This window comes from Notamacropus eugenii, chromosome 2, assembly GCF_028372415.1.
Source record: "Notamacropus eugenii isolate mMacEug1 chromosome 2, mMacEug1.pri_v2, whole genome shotgun sequence".
In the NCBI taxonomy this organism is placed as follows: domain Eukaryota; kingdom Metazoa; phylum Chordata; class Mammalia; order Diprotodontia; family Macropodidae; genus Notamacropus; species Notamacropus eugenii.
The window spans coordinates 536,077,835-536,098,157 of NC_092873.1; the positions used below are offsets into that span (position 1 = coordinate 536,077,835).

Genomic DNA, 20,323 nt, shown 5'->3' on the forward strand with positions numbered 1-20,323 from the left:
CCTCAAATCTTGTATGTATATTGGCAATATTTTGTGTTTATTTATGTGTGCTGGTTGTGATCTTCCTGGCCCCAATGTCCATCTGCTAAATTCCTCCCTCTCTTCCCAAGACCCAGCTCAAACACCACCTGCAATGAAGCACTTCCTGTTCTCTGGAGCCAGTAGGGAGTTTTTTACTCTTCTGACCCTTCAGGATGTGGAACTGGCAAACTTCTCTTAGAACTCCTTCCATTCTATTTTACTTATGCCTTCAGGCCCCGTGTGCACTCTCTGAGGGTGGGGACTGGGTCCTCTTCAGCCTTTCATCCTACCTGGGACGTAGGCTGGCGTCCCGCACCTGCTCTATATGCAATGCTATTTGTGGAAGGAAGGCTGAGAGTGAGCAGGAGTGATGTCCAAACTGGCCTGGCGGTCACACAACACACAAACACTGAGGACGGGGAGCACTTGTGGAACGAGGTCAGAAACACTAAAAAGGGACAAAGAGGCGCCAAAGGCACACACTTCCTGCTTAGGAAAGACTGTGCTGAGGGGAATGAATGATGCAAGAGTGAATGAATGAATTGTTCTTAGATTGTGCTTTGAGTTGGCAAAATCCTTTATAAATAGAATTTCATGTATTCCTCACAACAACCTTGGGAGGTTTGTGCTAGTTTTATCTCCATTTTACAGATGAGGAAACTGAGGCAGGCAGAGATTAGGTGACATGTCCAGGGTCACACAGGTTGTATTTGAACTCGAGTCATGCTGATTTCAGGCCTGGAAATTTATCCACTGCACCTCCTAGCTGTCAAAGCATTTATCAGGCATTGACCATGAAAGGCAATTTGTCAGGGAGGTCTGGATTTCAGCCCAGTTCTGACACATCCTGGTCCTGGAGTCTTGGGCAAGTCATTTTACCACTTGCCCTAGGCTAGTCTCTAAGATGATGAATCATAGAGGAGGCGCTATTTTGTGTTGGCAGGCATTTCCTCACCTGGGAGTTCCCATACCAATAAAACCAGCCAACCCTATCTCTATATGCTTATTATGTGTCAAGGTCTGGGAACACAAATTTAGAAAAATAAATGGAGAAGTCCCTTCCCTCAGAAAGGTTACAGGGGAAGACAATGCCCAGTACATGACAGCCAGGAAGGGAACTGGCCTCCACTAGCTCTGCCTTTGCTGACTCTGCCCCAAGTTTACAACAAGAAATATGTTTTGTTCAGCACTGCCCTCTCTTCACACAGTGGCAGATTACTGTGGCTCTGGCAGACCTTGGATCTACCTGGATCTCCTATAGGCTTGACTGAAGAAGCCAAGGTAGAATCCGACTGAGCGAGACACCTCAGGACAATGCAAAGCTACTACTCCAAGCTCAGGCTTTCATATATTTCAGCTTTTGGTCTAGATTCCTGGTAATAATAACTGACATAGTGTTTTACCATGACTAATTATCTTTTCAAAAACGTTGTTATCTCCTGGAGTCTTGATAACAAACCAAGGAAGTATAGGTGAAGCAAGTAGTCCCAACATTCCCATTTTACAGGTGGGAAAACTGAAGTTAAGCCATGCCTAAAGTCCCAGAGCCAGAGAAAAAAGAGGCCCAGGCTTGAACCTGGTGGGTCCCTCTTATTTCTTGGTCTAGTGCAATGCACTCTGTTCTTTTTGGCTCAGCTTTCTGCTGCTCTGCTTCCAAGAGGGTTAACCTCCTTCCAAATCTGCATTCGTATAGAAGGTGCTCATATTTTCACCGAACTTGGGAGAGCAGAGCTGTCTCTGTATTTTTTCCAAAATGCCCGAGATCCACATTTCCAGGAAGACTGACTGATGCTAACATGCTCATCTTGTGCAGATAGAAAGAGTTCTGAGGGGGCAATTTGAAGTGGAATAAGAATAAAGCCCGTATCAGGCCGATCACCATCATCACCTGGGACATTGTGACCATCACCATTGTCATTACCTCCATCACAATAGCTCACGTTTACATCAACATGTGCAAAGACCTTTGACACACATTGTCTGAAGCTTTTCAATGAGCCCATGAAAGAGAGGCTTCAGGTGTATCTCACATGAGCTCATCTGACAGACAGGGAGAGATGCTCTGAGAGGCTGACGTCATCCAGTCACTAAGGGGGCTCACCAAGGAATCTTAGTGTCTCCAATGTAACAAAGCTTTGTTTTGTCCTCTAGGGATGAAACACTGGCCTCAAAACCCAGAAGATGAGATGTCACCTTCAGGGCTGAGGATGTCCAGGCAGTAGGAATAAAAATTCCTGTGAGCTTACATCAGGCGTCGACTCTCTGAGGCTGGAGGCTTTCAGTAATGTAGGCACCTCCAAAAACCAGAGGCAAACAGCACTGAGGTGTTCTTCAGGTTACCCTGCTGGCCTGGGCATATGACCAAAGGTTTCCTGCCACTTCAAGGTCCCCCTTTCCGATCCTTACCCTTTTCTATTTCTTAGAACATCTTTTCAGTTGCTCATCTGCCAAAAGGTGAGGTGTCCTTCACTCCTAACAGTCCTGATTCCACGGTTCGCAGGCTTGTAAGAGAAATCATCAGAGTCCTGTGATAGGATAGACTTATTGTCTGTTTTTCTGACTCAAATATCTTTAAACTAATCTCTTTGCAAAGTCATGGTAACAGGAATGCTCAAATGTGGATTAAAGAAACTGGGGGCAAGAAGTTGTGCCACTCCCGGAATGCAGGAGGGAGCTTGTCCGACGGCCTTATGCTTAGACAGTATTTCTTCCTTTGATATGGTCTGGAAAGGAGTTTTCACAAAAGAGCTCCCCCCAAGTCTGCCTGCCCAGCACTGTCCCCTCTCAGATCCACCACCTCAGGGCTTTCTTCTACTCCTGTTATCAATGGACTAAGGGATCACAATAGTCAAAAATGTACAGCAATAAGTCAAGAGATCTCTTCCCCAAGGCTCCCCCCTCCCCCCCAGCCCATGCCTTAGTCTGCTCTCAAAGATAGATCCCCATGGAAACCCAGCTAAAAAGAAAGGCCTCGTCATCACCACCATCATCAATAGGCATTTATTGAGCGCATACTGTGGCTGTGGCATTAGGCTGGGGGCTGAGCACACAGAAAGCATAGGATGGGCTCTCTGCTTTCAAAGGATTTAAACTCCTTTTATGAGATGGTAATAATGCATACAAATATGTATTGGCTAACTGCACGGTCATCGGATCTAACTACCTGGTGTCTTTTAGGTAAGAATGATTAGTAATGATATTTTTTTTTAGATCTGAGGAATAGAAGTCACTACATTTTTTAAAATATCTATTCTCCTTTTAATTGAGAGTCAGAATACCTGGGTCTCCTCAGAGCCAGTTTTTGACCTTTCCAGACTTCAGTTTCTTCATTTGTGAAAGGAGGTGGGAAGGGGGCAAGGGGATCACTCATATCCATCCCTATGGCTCAGGTTTCCTATGAGGGTAGACCTGCTTTAGAACAGATTTCAGCACACGTCATCTCCAACACCCCAGCAAGCTCCACCATTCCTCAAGGATGGGAGCTGAGTCATTAGCCACAAATTTTTAACTGTGCCACACATACTCCAGGTGCTTGATGAATGTTTTAAGTGCCTTGTCTTTTTTTCTAGTTCCATTAGGAAACTGGCAGAGGGCCAAAATAAACGTTACTGTCCCAAAAGTAAGTCAGCTTCGCTGGACAGAATGGGGTTGTCCAGGTTTAATGGTAACCCCTTTAGGGCTTCTTTCCTCACTTTTTGGTCCTCTAAACCTCTTCCCCTTTATTGGGGGGAAGTGATAGAATCCTGGATAGCTTCACTCAGACTGGCCAGGCTCTTCCAAAAGGAATTAGTTCGACCAGTTCATTTACATGGAGGATTCAATGGTCAAATAAAGCTGTTGGCAAAATTCTATGGGAGAAAAAGATAATGTGTCTGTATGCATGTATGTATGTATCTGTATGTAGAGGTTTACACATACACATTTTGTATCCTGTAATAGAGTCACAGGTAGTTTTCTGGGGCTTGGAAAATAGAACTCATTCTCTTCTACTGACCTGCTATGTGACCTTGGTAAAGATAGCACTTGACCACTCATCGGTTGCATTTCATAGTTATCTAAGGAGAGGACTCAGTATCTCCTCTGATCTCATAACAAGTGTGTGAGTTACAGAGACAGGCATCTGGAGGCAACATTGAATTAGTGTTCTATATCTATCTATCTATCTCTACACATAAAGGGAGATGGATTTCCATATCTCCTTCATATCTACATGTGAGTAGTTATAGAGACATAAGGAATTTACAATACAGCTCAACGTTGGGTCCTCACCGACAAACCGTTGTCACTCGGGTGAATTTCAGACACGCCACAGCATGGCTCTGGATTTAAAGCTCTGAGAAAGTCAAAAATCTCCAACTTGTCCTTCCAAGGAAGTCTGAAGACATGAAGACAGGCAGTGGACGTAGGGGGCATTTATTTTCCATCCCCGAATAAGGAGCCACAGTATGCCAACTGAATTAAACTATAAACAAGACTATGTGGCCCGCGTCTTCCATGAGGTGACTGAACTGATATTAGATCAATTAGTTTATATTACTTCCTTCATTCCTTTTTTATTTGCATTTGGAGCTACCAGACTGCAGCGATTATGCTAAATATTGACTTACAGTATCACTCAGCAAATTCTAACGATGTAGCCTGGGGAGAACTTTAATATTATTTTCTTTACATTCTTAATATGTCTGGGTGAAATAGCTAGTAAAAAAAAAAAACCCACTGATCTCCATCTGTGCGCACTATTGGCAAGCTAACCTGCAAACATTTCATTTCATGAGCAACATTTGGGTGGAGCCCATAGCTGAGTGAACTAGCTCAACATATACTTCTGAGCAAACCTCCACAGTCTCTAAGAAGGGCTCAGAATTATCTGGTTTGAAAGGGACCATGTTTACCCAAAAACCTAATGCAACCTTAGAACGATTTTTCACCCCACAATAGAGGAATACCAGCTTGGGACGAGAGAGTCACTGACTTAGAGCCCAGTGGGAAGTAACACTTCAGGGCAACATCATAGGGGACTACACAGGGGAGAAAAGGATTTCCACTGTGGAAGCTGTCACTCATTAGACATGTTTTCTATACACACATTCCTCATTAGCATTTTCCTTTAAGTATGTGCCCACTCTCCCCATGTATGCTGGGCATATTTTTCAGAGTTCTCCCCAAAGAAATGTTTTCCATTGACTGTGTTAGTTATACTATCTCACTAAATGCCTTGCCTAAACAAATCTAAGTAAAACTAGCAGGTGAATTGTTAGCATGGAATCACATCAGTGCAGGCTTGTGAGAGGTAATATGGCCCCTCAGGAATACCCCATAGAACAGGAATTGTCCCTCTCAGACTGCAAACCACAAGTGCTAGGGAAGTGAGCGCAGAAGGGTTGCTCTACATGCATCATAAATGAATAACAACCACACAAAAATGGTCCAAATCACTAATAAAAAAATCAAATTCAAATTGAAACGACTGCAAAGACTCAACTCACGTCCATGCAGTTGCCAAAGATAAAAAACAGAAGTAGAGTGAATGGGGCTACAGGAATACAGAAGCAGGACTAAACTGGTGGAGCAATTCAATTTTTCTTGATCATTCTGGAAAATAATTTAGAATCATACGAGAAGAGTAATTAAACGATGGGGAGTAAGGTGTGAGATGACTGGGAAGATAGCAAGGGACCAGGTGACAAAGGGCTTTTAATGCCAAGGAGAGAATTTGATATTTGATCTTGGAGGTAGCAGAAAACCACTGGGGGTGACACGATCAGACCTGCACTCCAGCAGCTGAACAGACCATTGACCAAGTTCATCTCTGCTGCTACAGTCTTCAAGGAATCTTAGATCATTTTAACATGTGTACAGATGTTTGGTGGGAAAAGAACCTTTAAAACAGTAGCCTTTGCTCTATTAAACTGAGTGTTTTTGTTATATTCAACAAACAGGCATAATGAGATTGATACTCTCTAAAGGTTTCATTCAGTCACACACTGGCAAAATGTATTCATTTCTACAAGTCTGCTCTTCCCTTCTAATGCCTCTGTCAAGCCTGACCTTGTGGTATGGATGGATGCATGGATTGTTCTCATGGAAATCCTCAAGAGGAGAAAAGTTGTCAGAGTTATTGACATTCTTTTGGTCAGTATTTTTTTCATACCTTTGATAAATTCTCCTTCAATGCCCTGAAAATTTATTTCTCAGCACCCCCAAAAAGTTGTCCTTTCTAGCACATCCCTTTCTGGGTACCATGGGCCAAGTCTGACTTCTTTACCCATCTTTATGTCCATCTCTATAGCCTCCCCTCTATAAGCACATCTGAGGTTCTAAAGTCACGGTCCAAACATGGTGGCCTACAGTCCTTAATAGTGAAAAATCTTGGTAGATCTTTGCCATCTTTTGTCTGTGTGTTTCTCCCCTTCCAGCACATCCCTAAATACCTTCAGTATCACTTCAGCTCTATCTCTCACCAAGCTTTCTTTAAACTGTTTTTATCCTTCCACTTCTGTTCAATGTTTATGATGTAATAAATATAAGTAATATTATATTATAAATATAAAATAAAAATTGGGCATAACTTTCCAATGTACTTCTCTATAAGTTTTACAAATGTTTATATTGTCAGCTAGCATTGTTTTTGCTTACCAAATCTCTTCACTTTGCAAAAAAGTCAAGTGCTTACTGCCTAGGGTGATTTTTAGTGGTTTTGACCTCCCTTTATGACAAATTGTATTAATTAAATTTCATTATTAAACTGTCCATTTTACGTCCCAAAGTTGGCCCCCAAAATTTATTTAAATAGGTGAAATTGGAGTTGTTTTCATTGTACAACACATCTTTTTTCCCATTTGTGTTCTTTCTAGCCTAATATAATGCTATTAATATTTATCTTTCTGTTAACAAATCAGTAATCTAATTATATATTCACCATTGACTTAGGAACGCCTCCCACACCACTAATGAGTTCTTTCCCATCTGTTAAAATAAAATCAATTTCATTGTCAAAGATATTATTTGGTGTTTGTCATGTCTGGTACCTTTTTTTCTAATGAAACCATTTATAATATATTAGCATGAAGCTTCAGAGCAGTCTACAAATGTTGGGATCTTCTCATCCTTACTCTTCAACCAGAGTTTCTAACTTTTCTGGTTTCTTTGCCACACTCACCTACTACCTTAGCAAGTTCTTAGAATTTATATCTTCACTCTTTGGACCAGATGCTGCCACAGGCTACCATCATTTCTGTGATGCCCTTACAAATAATGAACATGAATGCTGCAACACAGGATCAAATAGCTCATAAATTGTATTTCTTTCTGCCGTTGGATACGTGATGAAGTCAGCTCTGTCGATTCCTTCATCGGCTTCTCTAAGGGAAACCCGTAAGCCAACATTCCATTTTGCTGCAATCCCTTCCATAATTTGTTTCTCTTTTTTCTCTTTCTCCACAACTCCTAGGTTCCTCCCTCCCAACTACCTTTTATTTCACTCCCTTTAGTTTAGATGTGTCCGTGCACTTCTTAAATGGATATTTAGGCTATTTATTCTACATGCTCTTGTCTCCCCATGTGAGTAAAGACTGTTTCCTTCTTGTACTTGTATTTCCTAGCTCAGTGTTAGCACATAGTAAGCACTTAATAAATACTCATCGGTTGCTTAAGGGCTAGATTGATTTTGCTGAAGTCAAGAACATCCAGAGTGATACCATTCAGTCCTCCAAGAGTAGGTCCCCTCATGGGCCACTGGATAAGGATATATCACATTGGGGCTGCAACAGCAAAGGTAATGATTAAGGACTGTTCATGGTCTAACAATCATGTGATTCTTTGCCCCACTTGCCATGACTTTGCCATCATCACAGTGGGATGAGGACCATCTGTGGGACATGGGACTGAGGACCACTACACTGAATTTGGGACTAATTAGTCCCAAAGCTTTGGTGATGAGCATCTGAGTTTCAGACATAGTTAGACTAGTCTTCAAAAAGCAGACATGGCATCTGTTTCTAGGACCATACTAGAAATCTTGCAATAAGGCAGAACTTACCAGTAGAGCTTGCCCTCCGTCAGGAAGCTTTTGAGAACTCTGGGTCACTGCTACTCTGTGCCAGGAGGCATAAAACTGGGGTTGGGAGAGATACAGTATGTGCAGTGACTAGAATGGTGTAAGTGAAAAGAACACTAAGAAAGAAATGAACTCACTCTTGGTAACTGCAATGACCAATCGGCTCTTGAGAAGAGACAATGAAAAATGCTTCCCTCTGCTCACCCGGGAATCAGAGTTCAAAATAAAGCAGAAAGGCAAGATCACGGTGTTTATTGGTTGTTTTGACTTAATGTTGTCTTTGTTACAAGGGAAGGCTCAATGCAGAGTCGGGGGGGAAGGAAGAGAGCAGGGTGTCCAGAAATAATGACAACAGCTAACATTTATAAGGTACTTTAAGGCATATAAAACACATTTTTAATCTCATTTGATCATCATAACAATCTGGTGCCATACATGTTCTTATTATACCCATTTTACAGATGAGGAAACTGAGACAGGTGATGGTTAAGTGAATGGCCAAGGATCACACAGTTAGCAAGTGTCTAAGGCAAGATTTGAACTCAGGTCTTCCTGATTCTAAGTACAGCATTCGATCCACTACACCACCTAGCTACCTTATCTTACTGTTATATAAAAACAAGATACATCAGTAAAATGATAATTTTTTTTAAAAAGAAAGAGCTATGCTTTTTCTGAATAGGAATAATGCTGTTGCAAAGATCTTGCAGTGGACAGTAAGGTACAGGAAAGTTCTTAATAAGAATGCCACATAAAACTCACAAATAAGAAATATGACTGGTTATAGCCCAGAGAAGGAAAGAGATGGCCAAATTAATGACTACCATAAAATATTATGACTCAGTTCTGCTTGGAATCTTTACCTTTTTACAATGCCATTTCATAACTAGAAAGTGCCACTTCTAGTACCTAGAGCACTTGGATGTATCTTTCTTTAGCTCTAATCTTTCCCCCTACCTTTTGAGATCAAGGATGTTCAAAGGTTTGCCATGTGTGCTAATGTCATCTGTGGAGGTTCTACCAAGGTCAAGGGGATTCTAGGATGGACCAAGCCATCCCCTTGCATGTCTCTTATCTAAAGACCAGCAGAGCTGAATGGGAAGAGACCCTTTCACTACATTGGTCACCAATAGATGAATCTTTCAGCCACAGTGAGTCCTTAAGACTACCTATTAAGTTACAGAGGATTTTTGTCCTTTGCATAAATGACAAAATTGCAAACCAATTAAGTATTTTTTCCTAATATAAATTCTTAGGCAGTGTTACCTAGTGCATAGAGAGAGCCTGACTTAGAGTTGGGAAGACCTGGGTTCAGGTCTTGTTTCTGACACCTGCTGGCTGGGTGACCCCGATAAACCCCTTAGTCTCTTAGTGGTCCTGGGCAATGCTCAAATGCCAAATGGAGATAAGCTGCTCTTTTGCATTGGAAGAGGGAGTTTTTTAGCAAGAAGCTCTTCCAAGCAAGGCCATCCCAGTCTGGTGCCGCTGTACCCTTGTCTACAAAAAGAAATTTGCAGTTCTTTACCAGTGCTTATTCTTACTAATAAAGTCATAACACCAGGTCTCACTAGATTATAAATTTTCCTTTTTTTAACCTTCCCCAATTTGAAATGACGAGAAAGTCATTTGATCACGAATCAAACAGTATTTTTAAAAGCACTCAAAATTGTCTTCTTTCACTATTGCCTCTGAGCATTTTCTTCTTGCCGTGACTACTTTGTATCTTTCAAACATCTCTGTAGACATTCTGCATGTATTCACATGATTTCTATTTTGTCTCCCGCTTAACATGATACTTCATTTGGAATGGAGCAGAAAACTAAATTCAGCCTTTTAATTTTTCTTTTCTTTTTTTCTTCACACTGTCAAGTCACATTTGGCCATTACTTATGGAACCATGCAAACAATACAAGGTAGATGTTCGAGAGGCAGGAATTCATAGCATCAGCTGTGGATTTAGACAAAAGCCAAACTGAACTCAGAGTTTTTGAGTAGATAGAAACCCAGATAATCCAATGAGAATTTCAAGTGTGTTTTGTGTTGGCAAAGGGCAAGATCATGAGTAACAAGCAATCAAAATGACAGATAGAGCCAAGATAGGACGTATTTCCCATTCCTTCACTGCTGGCACTCACTAGAAGTAGAAGAGGCTAAGGAAGGAGACAGCAGGATTATAGTAAGCAGGGAATTGCCACCAATGGCTTTTGTTCAAAATGTGAAGGGAGGAGATGCCATTTCTCTGTAGTTTAGGGATAACCACACTGGGAATATCCCCATCTGGGTGATGTCTGGGCCCCCAAAATAAATTGCCTCACTTGCTTACAATTAGTTTTCCAAGGAGAGAGTCCCTTCTCAGCCAGCAATTTTCAGGATTTTGAAACAAATGTCTGACAAAGTGCTGTAGAGGATTGAATCTCTTTCAAAAAAATAGACTTGACCTTCTGAGAGAGAAAAGGACCAGGGATGTGTCATCATATCACCCTTGCAGAGTAAGAAGGTAACTAAACTTCAAAGAACCAAATCAGGAGCCTTTTTATTCAAAGGAACAGAGCCACTGAACAGCAGCTTCTGGGTTTGCACCAGCATTTCCAAAGCTAAAGGGGACACTGCATTTTCTGATTACTGCCCATTATCTTCCTCTTTAGTGGCAAATAAAGCCCTCTGAGACCCTTAGGGATCAAGACTTTAAGTGCTTTTTTCCATAGTTGGAAATTTTTTTAAATTAAATTGTGAAAAATTTTCACAGTAGTATTTTCATGGAAAACAGTATTATTCCAAGCTGTTTTACCCATTTTGTATTTTAGAACTGAAACCTCCTTGAAAAGTTACTAGTATTGGGTTGATTTTGTTTTCAGAACATGAAAAGTCGTAAAGTTGTCAAAGGAAAATGGGATTCAGGTAATGAAACATTATAGATGTAACTGACCAAAACCACAACAAACAAAATCAAAGGAAGGATTTTCTCCAAGATGTTTGTGTTTTTCACTGGATCTGTGATTTGATCAGGGTAGGGAAACATGAGGGATAAAAATCTCTCCCCCCAATAGAGATCAGAAACTGTTCTGCAAATCAATCATTAGGTGAAATAAAATTGAACAAAAAGAAGACTCATCTCACCCCAAAATAACACAAACATAATAGTTGTATGCACTAAGAGCTATGATAATGCCAGACATGCTTCTGGAAGCATTAAAGCAATAAAGTCAAGCTACAAGATGGCAGGGAAACAGCTGAGCTGTAGGGCACACCTGAGAACTCCAGCAGATACTCCCCCATGTGACTTGTACTGCAACCAGAACATCAAGCAAGGTACGTCCTGGTCTGATTCGGGTCCCCGAGAGCAATTGTACAGAACCCTCTAATGTTAGAGGAGGGGGAAGGACAAATAGGACTGAATGGCAGCCCAACGAGACAACAGCTGGATTCAGGGATGGACTCAAAAGTCCAGAGAGAAAAACCATGATATAGCTCAGAGATCACGAGGCCCAATCCCCTTGGACCACAGATGGGGAAACAGACTAAAGAGTTTAAGGTTTACCCAGGAGGCTGTACATCCAGGAGGTGGCAGAGATGTAAAATGGATAGCATTCCAAATGGAATCCAGAACATTTCAAACCAAGGCAAGCAAGGCTTCTAGGCTCCCTGGCCATTCTCATGACACACTCCAAAGACTAGAGGAGGCAGAGGTCCAGTACAGTGACCTACTCCCATCTCACTTTCTATTAGTGGGGCCTCTCTCTATGGAGAGAAGGACACAACACCTGCCATCATGGAATATGAGTATTTGGCTCACTCTTCCCAGGCCACAGCCTGGGGTCCTGCCAAGTTAATAAGAACACGCTGTAGTTTTAAGGCTAAGGGAACAATATAAACTCTGTTGACAATCCTCAGCTCAGTGATTGACTTTTCCTGTCTTCATGAAAAAGTTAAATGGCCCCTGCTGAGATGAATCCAGGAGATGAAAGCTGAAGGTCAACTCAGCTGTTCAGTTGCCATTCCAAGAACTTTTTCTGGATATCTTGCAAAAAACATGTGTATATAGTTCATCAACTGTGCCCTCATCCTCTCATTACTGTTCTCCTCCAGTAGAGTGCTTTAAAAAGAGAGAGAAAAGTGGGAGCAGCCTCAGGAAGCCCCCCCTTCTTGGCCATCTTACAGCATCACCCCCCCCCCCTTGCTATGCAACAGAAAGCAGATTTCAATTGTGTCTACACATTGACCGAAGTTTTCAGCAGAAAAGGGTTTGTACAACGTTCGATTGTCAAAAAGAAACCCCAAAAATTTCAGACATTGATGCACAGATAGTTTTAAGCCTCCCTTAGCATTAGAAATGCGTAGAAAACATGCCACTCTTCTTCCCCTCCTTTTTCATAATCACTAAAATACAAAATAAAGTTAAGTCTAGCTGCCTCCACTTGGGAGGATTGAAGCCAACCATGTAAGCAGGACACAGGGTGACTTAGTGTAGGAAATCCTAGAATCAGGAAGCTGTGGGTTCAGATCCAACCTCTCTTCATATTTCAAAGGGGGCTAATGCACAGCTGCCTCACAGAGGGTCCTAAGGATCAGAGGAGACAAGGTCTGGGCAGCCCCTGCTGGGCCAGATTTGGACTTAGCTTTTTTCTTTCTTTCCTCCACATCCTAGCAAAGCCTCCAGAGTCAAATTTGCCCTGGTGTTCAGGTCCTTTTGCCTATCGAAAATACTTTGGGCATTTGTTTGTGCCAGGGGTTTTTTACCTGCCTTCTTTTGTACTAGGCCCCTTTACTATTCTGGCAAGGCCAAGTTCCACTTTACAGAATCATCTTGGTAAATCCACAAAATAAAATAAGGACAAGGGCAAAGGAAACCAATGGTAAAGAAACACAGTTTTACATTTTTTCAAACATGTTCCCAGAGCTTGGTTAAGAAGCCCTGGTTAGGCCTTGGCTTCCCTGGCTGCCTGCCACCTCCTCTTCTTCCTCCTATTTTACAGCCAGCTTGGTGGGGACTGAGCATGGGGGTCATCCCCAACCTCTCTCCCTTCTTTTTCAGTTCAGTTCTTTATTTTCAGATAGAGCCAAGACCTTGATAATCACTTCTATCCCACCTTTCAGGGTCAGTAGAGACATTCTGAAGAAACTTCATATTTTAATTGACATGATCTAAGTAAAAAACAAGTCCCCTGAAAACTCTCCTGAACCCAAAGACAATGTCATCAAGTTTATATCTGCCTCTGTTTTTTTTTTCTTTTTTTGGTCTCCTAAAAACTTACCCATTCTTCCCACATCCCTTGCAACGATTTTCTAGGGGCCAAGGCTAACTGACAGTATTTACAGAAAACATACTATTACTTAGCCAGTCAGTTACCTGTAGCTTTTTCAATAGGTGGTTTGGTGTTTGGGTTCCAGGGGTGGGGAACATGGGCATGGGGCACTGGAAGAATGTCCAAAAATCAAAAGCTAAAAACATGTCTTACCTATTGTCATGCATGGTTGAGAGGTCTAAGATCAAGGCACTTCATGCACAAAAAACAAGATAGGGCCAAGTGACTTAAGCTAACCAAAGGATCTATCTGCTTGGACATTCTACTCTACAGAAACCTCCTTAAGGATGAGACCACCAAAGATTCCATTGGATGCTATCAATGGAAGGTCACGAAATTGAAGGGCTATTAAAACCAGAAGGATACCAGATTAAAATAATGGAAACATGGACAATGTTAAAAGGTGACCCCCCCCCCCAACTCAGATTCATTAAAATGGCCAGACTCAGAGAACAGATGAGCAAACACCACTCTCTTCTCTCAAGGGAAAGGTTGAAGTGTATGGATGCAGAATGTTGCACACCCCATCAGACAGAGCTTCTGTAGAAGCTGACTTGTCTTAGCTGTTGGCACTAGGAGGGTACAGGGAAATGTCCAAAAATGATGACCATTTCAGTCCTGGTCATTTCAAGTTCCTAGATCTGCTGCTTTCTGCTTGTGTGCCTTCAAGAGGCAAGTCCTTTAATCTGTCTCTACGTGTCATGTTAATGCAAGGTTAATGATGGGTGGGGGGAGGAGTTAAAGATCTTGCTACCCATTAATAGACCTCAATACCTTTTGTTAATTAATGAGGCATTGAGTCATGAAGGTCCCAATGCCCTCCAGCTCTGAAAAGTGTATAAATACTCTGAGTTGAGGTTTTACTTTGGGGCTTACTCATTAGAATTGTTTGGTCAGATGAGACCATGGGTAGTGGTTAAGGAGACCCTCCCATTCCCCCCTTTGAAAACCCAGATGTTGGTGCTTCTCTTTGTGGTAACGATTTGCGTGTGGTCAGATAATTAGATCTGTCTGTTGATCTTTGATGTATGTATTGCATACAGTTAGACGGTTGGAAGCACTGTCTGTTGATCTTTGTTTCCCTGTTTGTATTTTCTCTGAAGTTCAGGGTGCTGACTTTTTCCCTGAACTAAGTGAATGATATATGTGCTTGATTAAAGTAGATTGCTGACCCCTCAAAAGTTACTTTCCTTTTAGAAAAGCAGATCTGAGAACCTGTACAGCAGGCCCTGCTGTGCATGCCGGGGTCCCTGCTGCTACACTGTCTTTGCTTCTTCCTCAATAAAACCAGAGCATTCGGACTAGATGATGTCTGATGTCCCTTTCAGCTCTAAAGCTTGAATCTCAGCTTTAAACAAAAAGTCAAAGGCCACTCTCCTTGAGTGGTCTTTATGACCATTTTTATTTACTCCAAAATACAGCTGAACCAAGTCAGCATTGGCCATTTACAATTTGTATGTAAATTGTTCATGCTGTAATTAGGTAAGTAATAGAATCCAAAAACAATAGGATAAAGAGTCCATCAGTGCACCCTTCATTGATTGGTGGAGTTTTGAGGAATTAAAATGTCTGCTTTATTGTACAATTGTACTTCATTACCATGTTCTTCTTGAAAATAAAGTCATAACAGCTAACTGCTTTACTAATGATGGAAAAGCTTTCTCAGCTTTAAAGAAATCCTTTATTTGCTACTGAAATTTTTATTATTTCTAAATGGCGGCATATGCAAAACTTCACTCCTTTTACTCTGAGGAAAATATTAGTAGTTTAGAAAATCTGGCCCTCAAGTACAATTGCCAGCACGTGATGGTGGTGGTGGTAAATTTCATTTTGCTGTTTTTCTTTTCTTTGAAAGTGGGCCCAAAAGAGAAGCAGAAAGTTCTATGTCCCCAAAACACTTCGGATAAGTAAACACAATGGACAGACAACGACCATAGCCCACTACCCGTATTCTCTGCAACAAGGCCAGTGGCTGAACAAAACTCACCGGGGATTTCTAGTTCTTATGTCCACATTAGCCGGATTAAGTTTATAGGTAAGAGTAAAGTATAGGTAAATTAGAAGGCCCTCTGGGCCGGCACATATTCTAGGCAAAGCCTGCACATTCCTGGTGCCATAATGTAGCAACAACTCTTGCGTTAACATTAAAAGTCTTTGTTTCATGGGTCAAAGAAAGAAAGGAAACAGAATAATAATGTGCCTCATCTCTGGTGATGAAAACACCAAAACTGAATTCATAAACATATCAGTGTATGGATGGCGCCTTGAGGAAGTAGAAATGGTGCTTAAGAGGAAGACAGAATGGGCAGATGTACCTGACCAAGTACACACAAGAAAAATCCATGAAGGGGAAGCATTAGTATGAAAGCAATTGAAAAATATTCTGAAGATATCTTGAAGAAATGATTCCCCCTGCAAATGGAAGAGATCATGGATGAGAGAGAAAGAGACAGAGAGAGAGAGAGAGAAGAGGAAGGATGGAAGGAAGAAAGAGAGGGAGAGAGGGAGGGAGAGAAGGAGGGGGAGGGAGGAAGAGTGATGAAAGATCAAAGAGACATCAGCGACTATAAACAGGCCTATTCTTACTGGTATCATGAAGAGTAGTGAGAGATCTCTCTTTTAATGTGGTGTTGGAAGATGGAGAGAAGGTTAGGGACCAGTCATCACTAATTCCACATAAACTTCCAGCATGGTTGGTGAAACTACATACTATAAAGAACTATTAACAAAGATTACAAGGTGTTATGGTCCTAAAGGAATTGTAAAGAAGTATCAACACACTTCTGTATACCTTAATGAAGTGTGAAGTTCTTAGAAAACACTTGATAGAATTAGGGGGCAATTGGTTTGGCAGTGGCCCAGTGAAGAGCAAAGAACACACTCTAGTAAGTCAGGAGGAGTATTTTTGAGTTTAGAGAAAGTGGATTCTGTTCATTTAAGGTCCAGCTGCAGATAGGAACAAGCCCAGGGAGCCCATATAGATCCTACACATAGAGTGCAAGACTGCTGAACTGTTTTGACTACATGTGTTTCCAAAATGTCTGCCTAAGGCTATCCTTTATATCTATGCCCATTCTTGCTACTAACAATATAGGATTGGGTGGTGAGGCTATATCAAGTTTATGGGAGTAATGTTTTTAGCTTCTATTCTTACTATATCATTACAGTGCATACCTTTGCTTTGAGCTAAGTGTGTTAGCTGGCTACCGTAGGTAACACACTGATGGGGGCTCACAAGTTCCAGTTTTATAAACCTAGACCTAAAGAGTAACATCATCTGAGACTCCTTGAGTGTGAGATGACAGTGGGAGAGGAGCTCTTGGAGGGTGTGTTGTACTAGATTTCATTTTAAAATTCTCTTCAGAGCCCCAGCTTCCCTCCCCTTGCAGACATAGTGAAGAGCTGTCCATAAGCTTCAGAAAAATTTGACTCGAGTAACTGAAGTCTCAATTATCTACAATTTAACAAGCAGTTACAGACTTTTCTCTACTTAAAAATTGATGATTAAATGGTCTAATCAGACTCCTAACTTAGCCAAAATATTGAAAAATACAGGAAGACAAGCATGACATATTCATTTTCCTGAAGGGAGGCATCGCCCAGACACCAGCTGGAGGATATAGAACTCCTCCTCCATCCAAAACATCCTGCAGCAAACTACAAAACAGGGACGCACTTAAGACAGCTCTACAAAATGCCAATGGTTTAAATGCAAAATAAAGAGAGGAGATGATAAAGGACAAGGGCCAGAACTGAAGTCTGAGAACCTGGACTCAAGAGCTATCAGGGCCTGTTGCTTCATCTGTAAAACAAAGGGGTTGAACCCCATAAACTCTAGATCTCTTCTAGCTCCAATCTATGATCCTACAACCTAAGGATGAGAGCCAATAAAGCTCTGGCCTCAAGGTCATGGAGACCTATGGCCTTTGACATGTACCAGCCACACTGGGGTCAAATCATTGAACTTCTTAGTGCCCCCAAACAACTGTCTAGGACTGTAAGTTACAGAAGAATGGCTATCATTCACAGGGAGAGAATTTCTGCACTAGATCTGGAGAGGTCCAAAATATAAGATCACATAAAAAACAAGTGGAACTATGAGGGAGGCGGATTGGTATCTGAGAAAAACAATACTGAACACAACATCAAGTCTGGAATGCAAGACCCAAGTTGGAATTCCACCTCTAGCACCTACTTGGGATGTGACTACAAGGCAAGGGGCTTAAACCCAAAGGCTCATTGTCTTCATCTATAAAACTGGGAGATCAGTACCTACCTAACAAATGAGATTCAAGTGAAATTATACAAGTCTGGCCTACAGTAGGTGCTTAATTAATGCTTGTTGATTGGTTGATCATGGTCATTGGGGCACCCTGCAAAACCTAAAGATGCTGCAGATATATCAGTGATCATTATGATCCCTGGATCATTTCCCAGAAAGATTTGGAGCTGTTTTCCAACATGGCACCCTCCTTTGCCTGCAGTTTCTGAGTCATTCAAGCTTATTTCATCTGCCCAGAGAATTCATTAAAATGTGAAATCCGCAAGTTAGACTATAAATTCCAAGTGTAGCCATTAATGCTGCATTTCAGACATCACAAACTTCAAATGACTTTAGATGTGTTGTCCTCTACTAATTTGCGGCTCTCAATAACGCACAATAAATTCAATTAAAAAGAAAAGCATCTTAAAATTATTTGCAAGATCAACTAGGATAGCTCTTGGCTCCCTAGATGTATCATAATAAAAACTCATCTAATATGCATTACATTGTTTAATTCAAAAGGAAATTGGATCTTCTCCTGCCACCCACCAGAAGGGATGGATGCCATTTTTTTTTAAGTAGCGTTCACTAATGATTGCGCTAATTTTCTTGAAATATTTGACGTATTTGTCAAGCTCATCTTCTGGAGGCAGATCTTAATAAATGTAAATGGGAATGGATGATCATGGCCTTCTTCCCCAAAAAGGCCTGACCCTGTTCAGTCCCTGAGGGCTCAAGGGAGCTCCCTCACCTTGCTCCCCAACCTACCCAAAGGTCCCTGAAATCCTATGAGAGTCAAGGGGTTGAAATCCTGCAATAAAGCATTTCACTCACAAAGACATCTTTTAAAAAACATGTCAGATCAGCCGATGCCTCATTCCTATGCAAGACACAAGAGTAAGAATTTATTTTTCAGTGTCAATTCTCCAAGTTAACGCGTATTTGGGTGACCTGTAACTTTGCATTTAAACATATAAGGCTCCAAACCTCGGGGTCTTCGGACCCCAACTACTGTCTCAGCTTAATTTATGTACTCCCCACTGTCATTTTTCTTTTTTAATTCTTCAGGTTAACATTTCAAAGGGGCTAGTTAGTTCAGGGAAGGGGGGGGCGGGGAGAAATGAATGTCTCTGGGAGGATTTCAGCCATCCAAACAGCAGCAGCCCAGAATTCCCATCTACAAGCCTCCCCACCCCATCCTCCTCCTCTCCTCCTTATCTATACTCTCTCCCCCTCCTCCCTCTCCTCCTCCTTCTTTCTCTCCCTCCCTCCTTTCTTCCTCCCTCCCTTGGAGGAAGGAGGAGGAGGGGACCCTGGGCTGAAGCAGCCGCCAGTGTTTGCAGGCTCCAGGTGTCACTTACCCAGTGGGGTGTGGACGGCTCATTTTTGCCGGATGCCTTGTGGACAGCAGAGAATATAAAGCAATTAGGTGGTGCGCCAGGCGGCGGCTTGGGGCGCTGGGGAGCCGTGGCCGTGATCGTGGCCGTGACCCGCTGGCCAGCCCCACCTGTATCAGCGCAGGTCCCCTCAGCGGCTGCTGGCCGGGGGCCACTCCCTATCTGCGCCCCGCACCCTGCGACCCGCACCCAGCGCCCTGCGCCCCGCGCCCCGCGCCCCGCACCCTGCGCCCCGCGCCCCGCGCCCCGCACCCCGCGCCCCGCGCCCCGCACCCTGCGCCCTGCGCTCAGCCCGCAGCCTCCTGGCCCCGGGCCGGGCCCCTGGTAGCCACAGCCTTCCCGTTGCTAAGGGAGGAGGAAAGGAAAGGAGGGGGCCGAGAGCCGAAGGGTGGGTGCTCATGTGACAGAGCCTGGGAGCGGCTGCGAAATCCAGGGGCCCCCGGGAGGCGCTGAGAGATGGGACCCCGAGGGGCAAGGGAGGGCAAGCAGGAAGGGGAGCCCCGCTCTTGGGGCCAGCCCAGGGGAGGGAGGGAAGCGCCCCTGCCCTGCGCTCCTGGGAGCGAGCGTTCCCCAGGCAGCTGCAAGCAAACACAAACACACCCCCGGACTCCGTCCACCGCGCTGGGCTGCTTCTCTGGACGCGGCCAAGGGGGTGCAGCGCGGGGTCCAAGAGCAGGGCGGGGGCTGCAATGAGCCCGAGCAGAGAGGGGGGCGGGCGGAGGATCTCCCTGACGGAGGCAGGTGCCGAGGAAGGGGAGCCATCCCTGCCCAGGAGGGCTCATTTCGGGAGCCCCAGAGGAGCGAGCCAGCTTGCTCGCCTCCTGCCCCACTCAGGGCCTGCTGGGATTGAGGATCTTTGTGGGGGAGAGCACGAGGAGGAATCTGGGAAAGCTTCAGGAATCTGTCTTTACCCACTCTGTGCTGAACGCGGAGATGCTGTGGTCCAGGGCCAGGGATGCGGTCCTAGGCGGAGAGGCAGCCAATCAGTTTCCTCCTTTGTCCAGCGAGGCCCTGGTCCCTTCCACATCTCCATCCTCCGACGCCCATGAAGCAGAAGCTTGGGCCTGACTGTCAGTCACTGCCTTGGAGACCTGGGGTGTCCCTACCTCTTTGACAAAGATCGTCTTACCTGGGAAGTGGCAGATGGTGATCTCTGAGGGACCTTGCCAGTGTACTAGGCCCATAATGCTCTTATACTGGATCTCTCCTCTCATCACCGAACTAACAAAAAAAATTGTAAACGTAGCCTAGACTCTCACTGTGTCTTCACTGTCTACTCACT

General features: G+C 43.3%; 1 protein-coding gene and 1 long non-coding RNA gene across 5 annotated transcripts in view; one reads left to right on the top strand and one right to left on the bottom strand.

Annotated features, from left to right (window-relative positions):
• The window catches only part of ERICH3 (glutamate rich 3), a 135,210-nt gene extending 115,589 nt beyond the window's left edge, over positions 1–19,621 (bottom strand). Inside the window, exons 1-2 of one of the 4 annotated variants that reach the window (XM_072649854.1) lie at positions 19,315–19,621; positions 19,006–19,041 (exon numbers count right to left, since the gene is read on the bottom strand). In XM_072649854.1, coding sequence (XP_072505955.1) covers positions 19,006–19,028 — 23 coding nt within the window. In that variant the 5' untranslated portion in view covers positions 19,029–19,041; positions 19,315–19,621. Of the gene's footprint in view, positions 1–2,427; positions 2,946–8,059; positions 8,789–19,005; positions 19,238–19,314 lie in introns of those variants that run through there. The other 3 variants (XM_072649857.1, XM_072649856.1, XM_072649855.1) reach the window with 3 other exon arrangements.
• On the top strand, positions 2,939–4,495 carry LOC140530330 (uncharacterized). The gene is made up of 2 exons (XR_011975903.1): positions 2,939–3,198; positions 4,323–4,495. It is a non-coding gene; the product is annotated as an uncharacterized lncRNA (long non-coding RNA).
• Positions 19,622–20,323: the final 702 nt, after the last annotated feature.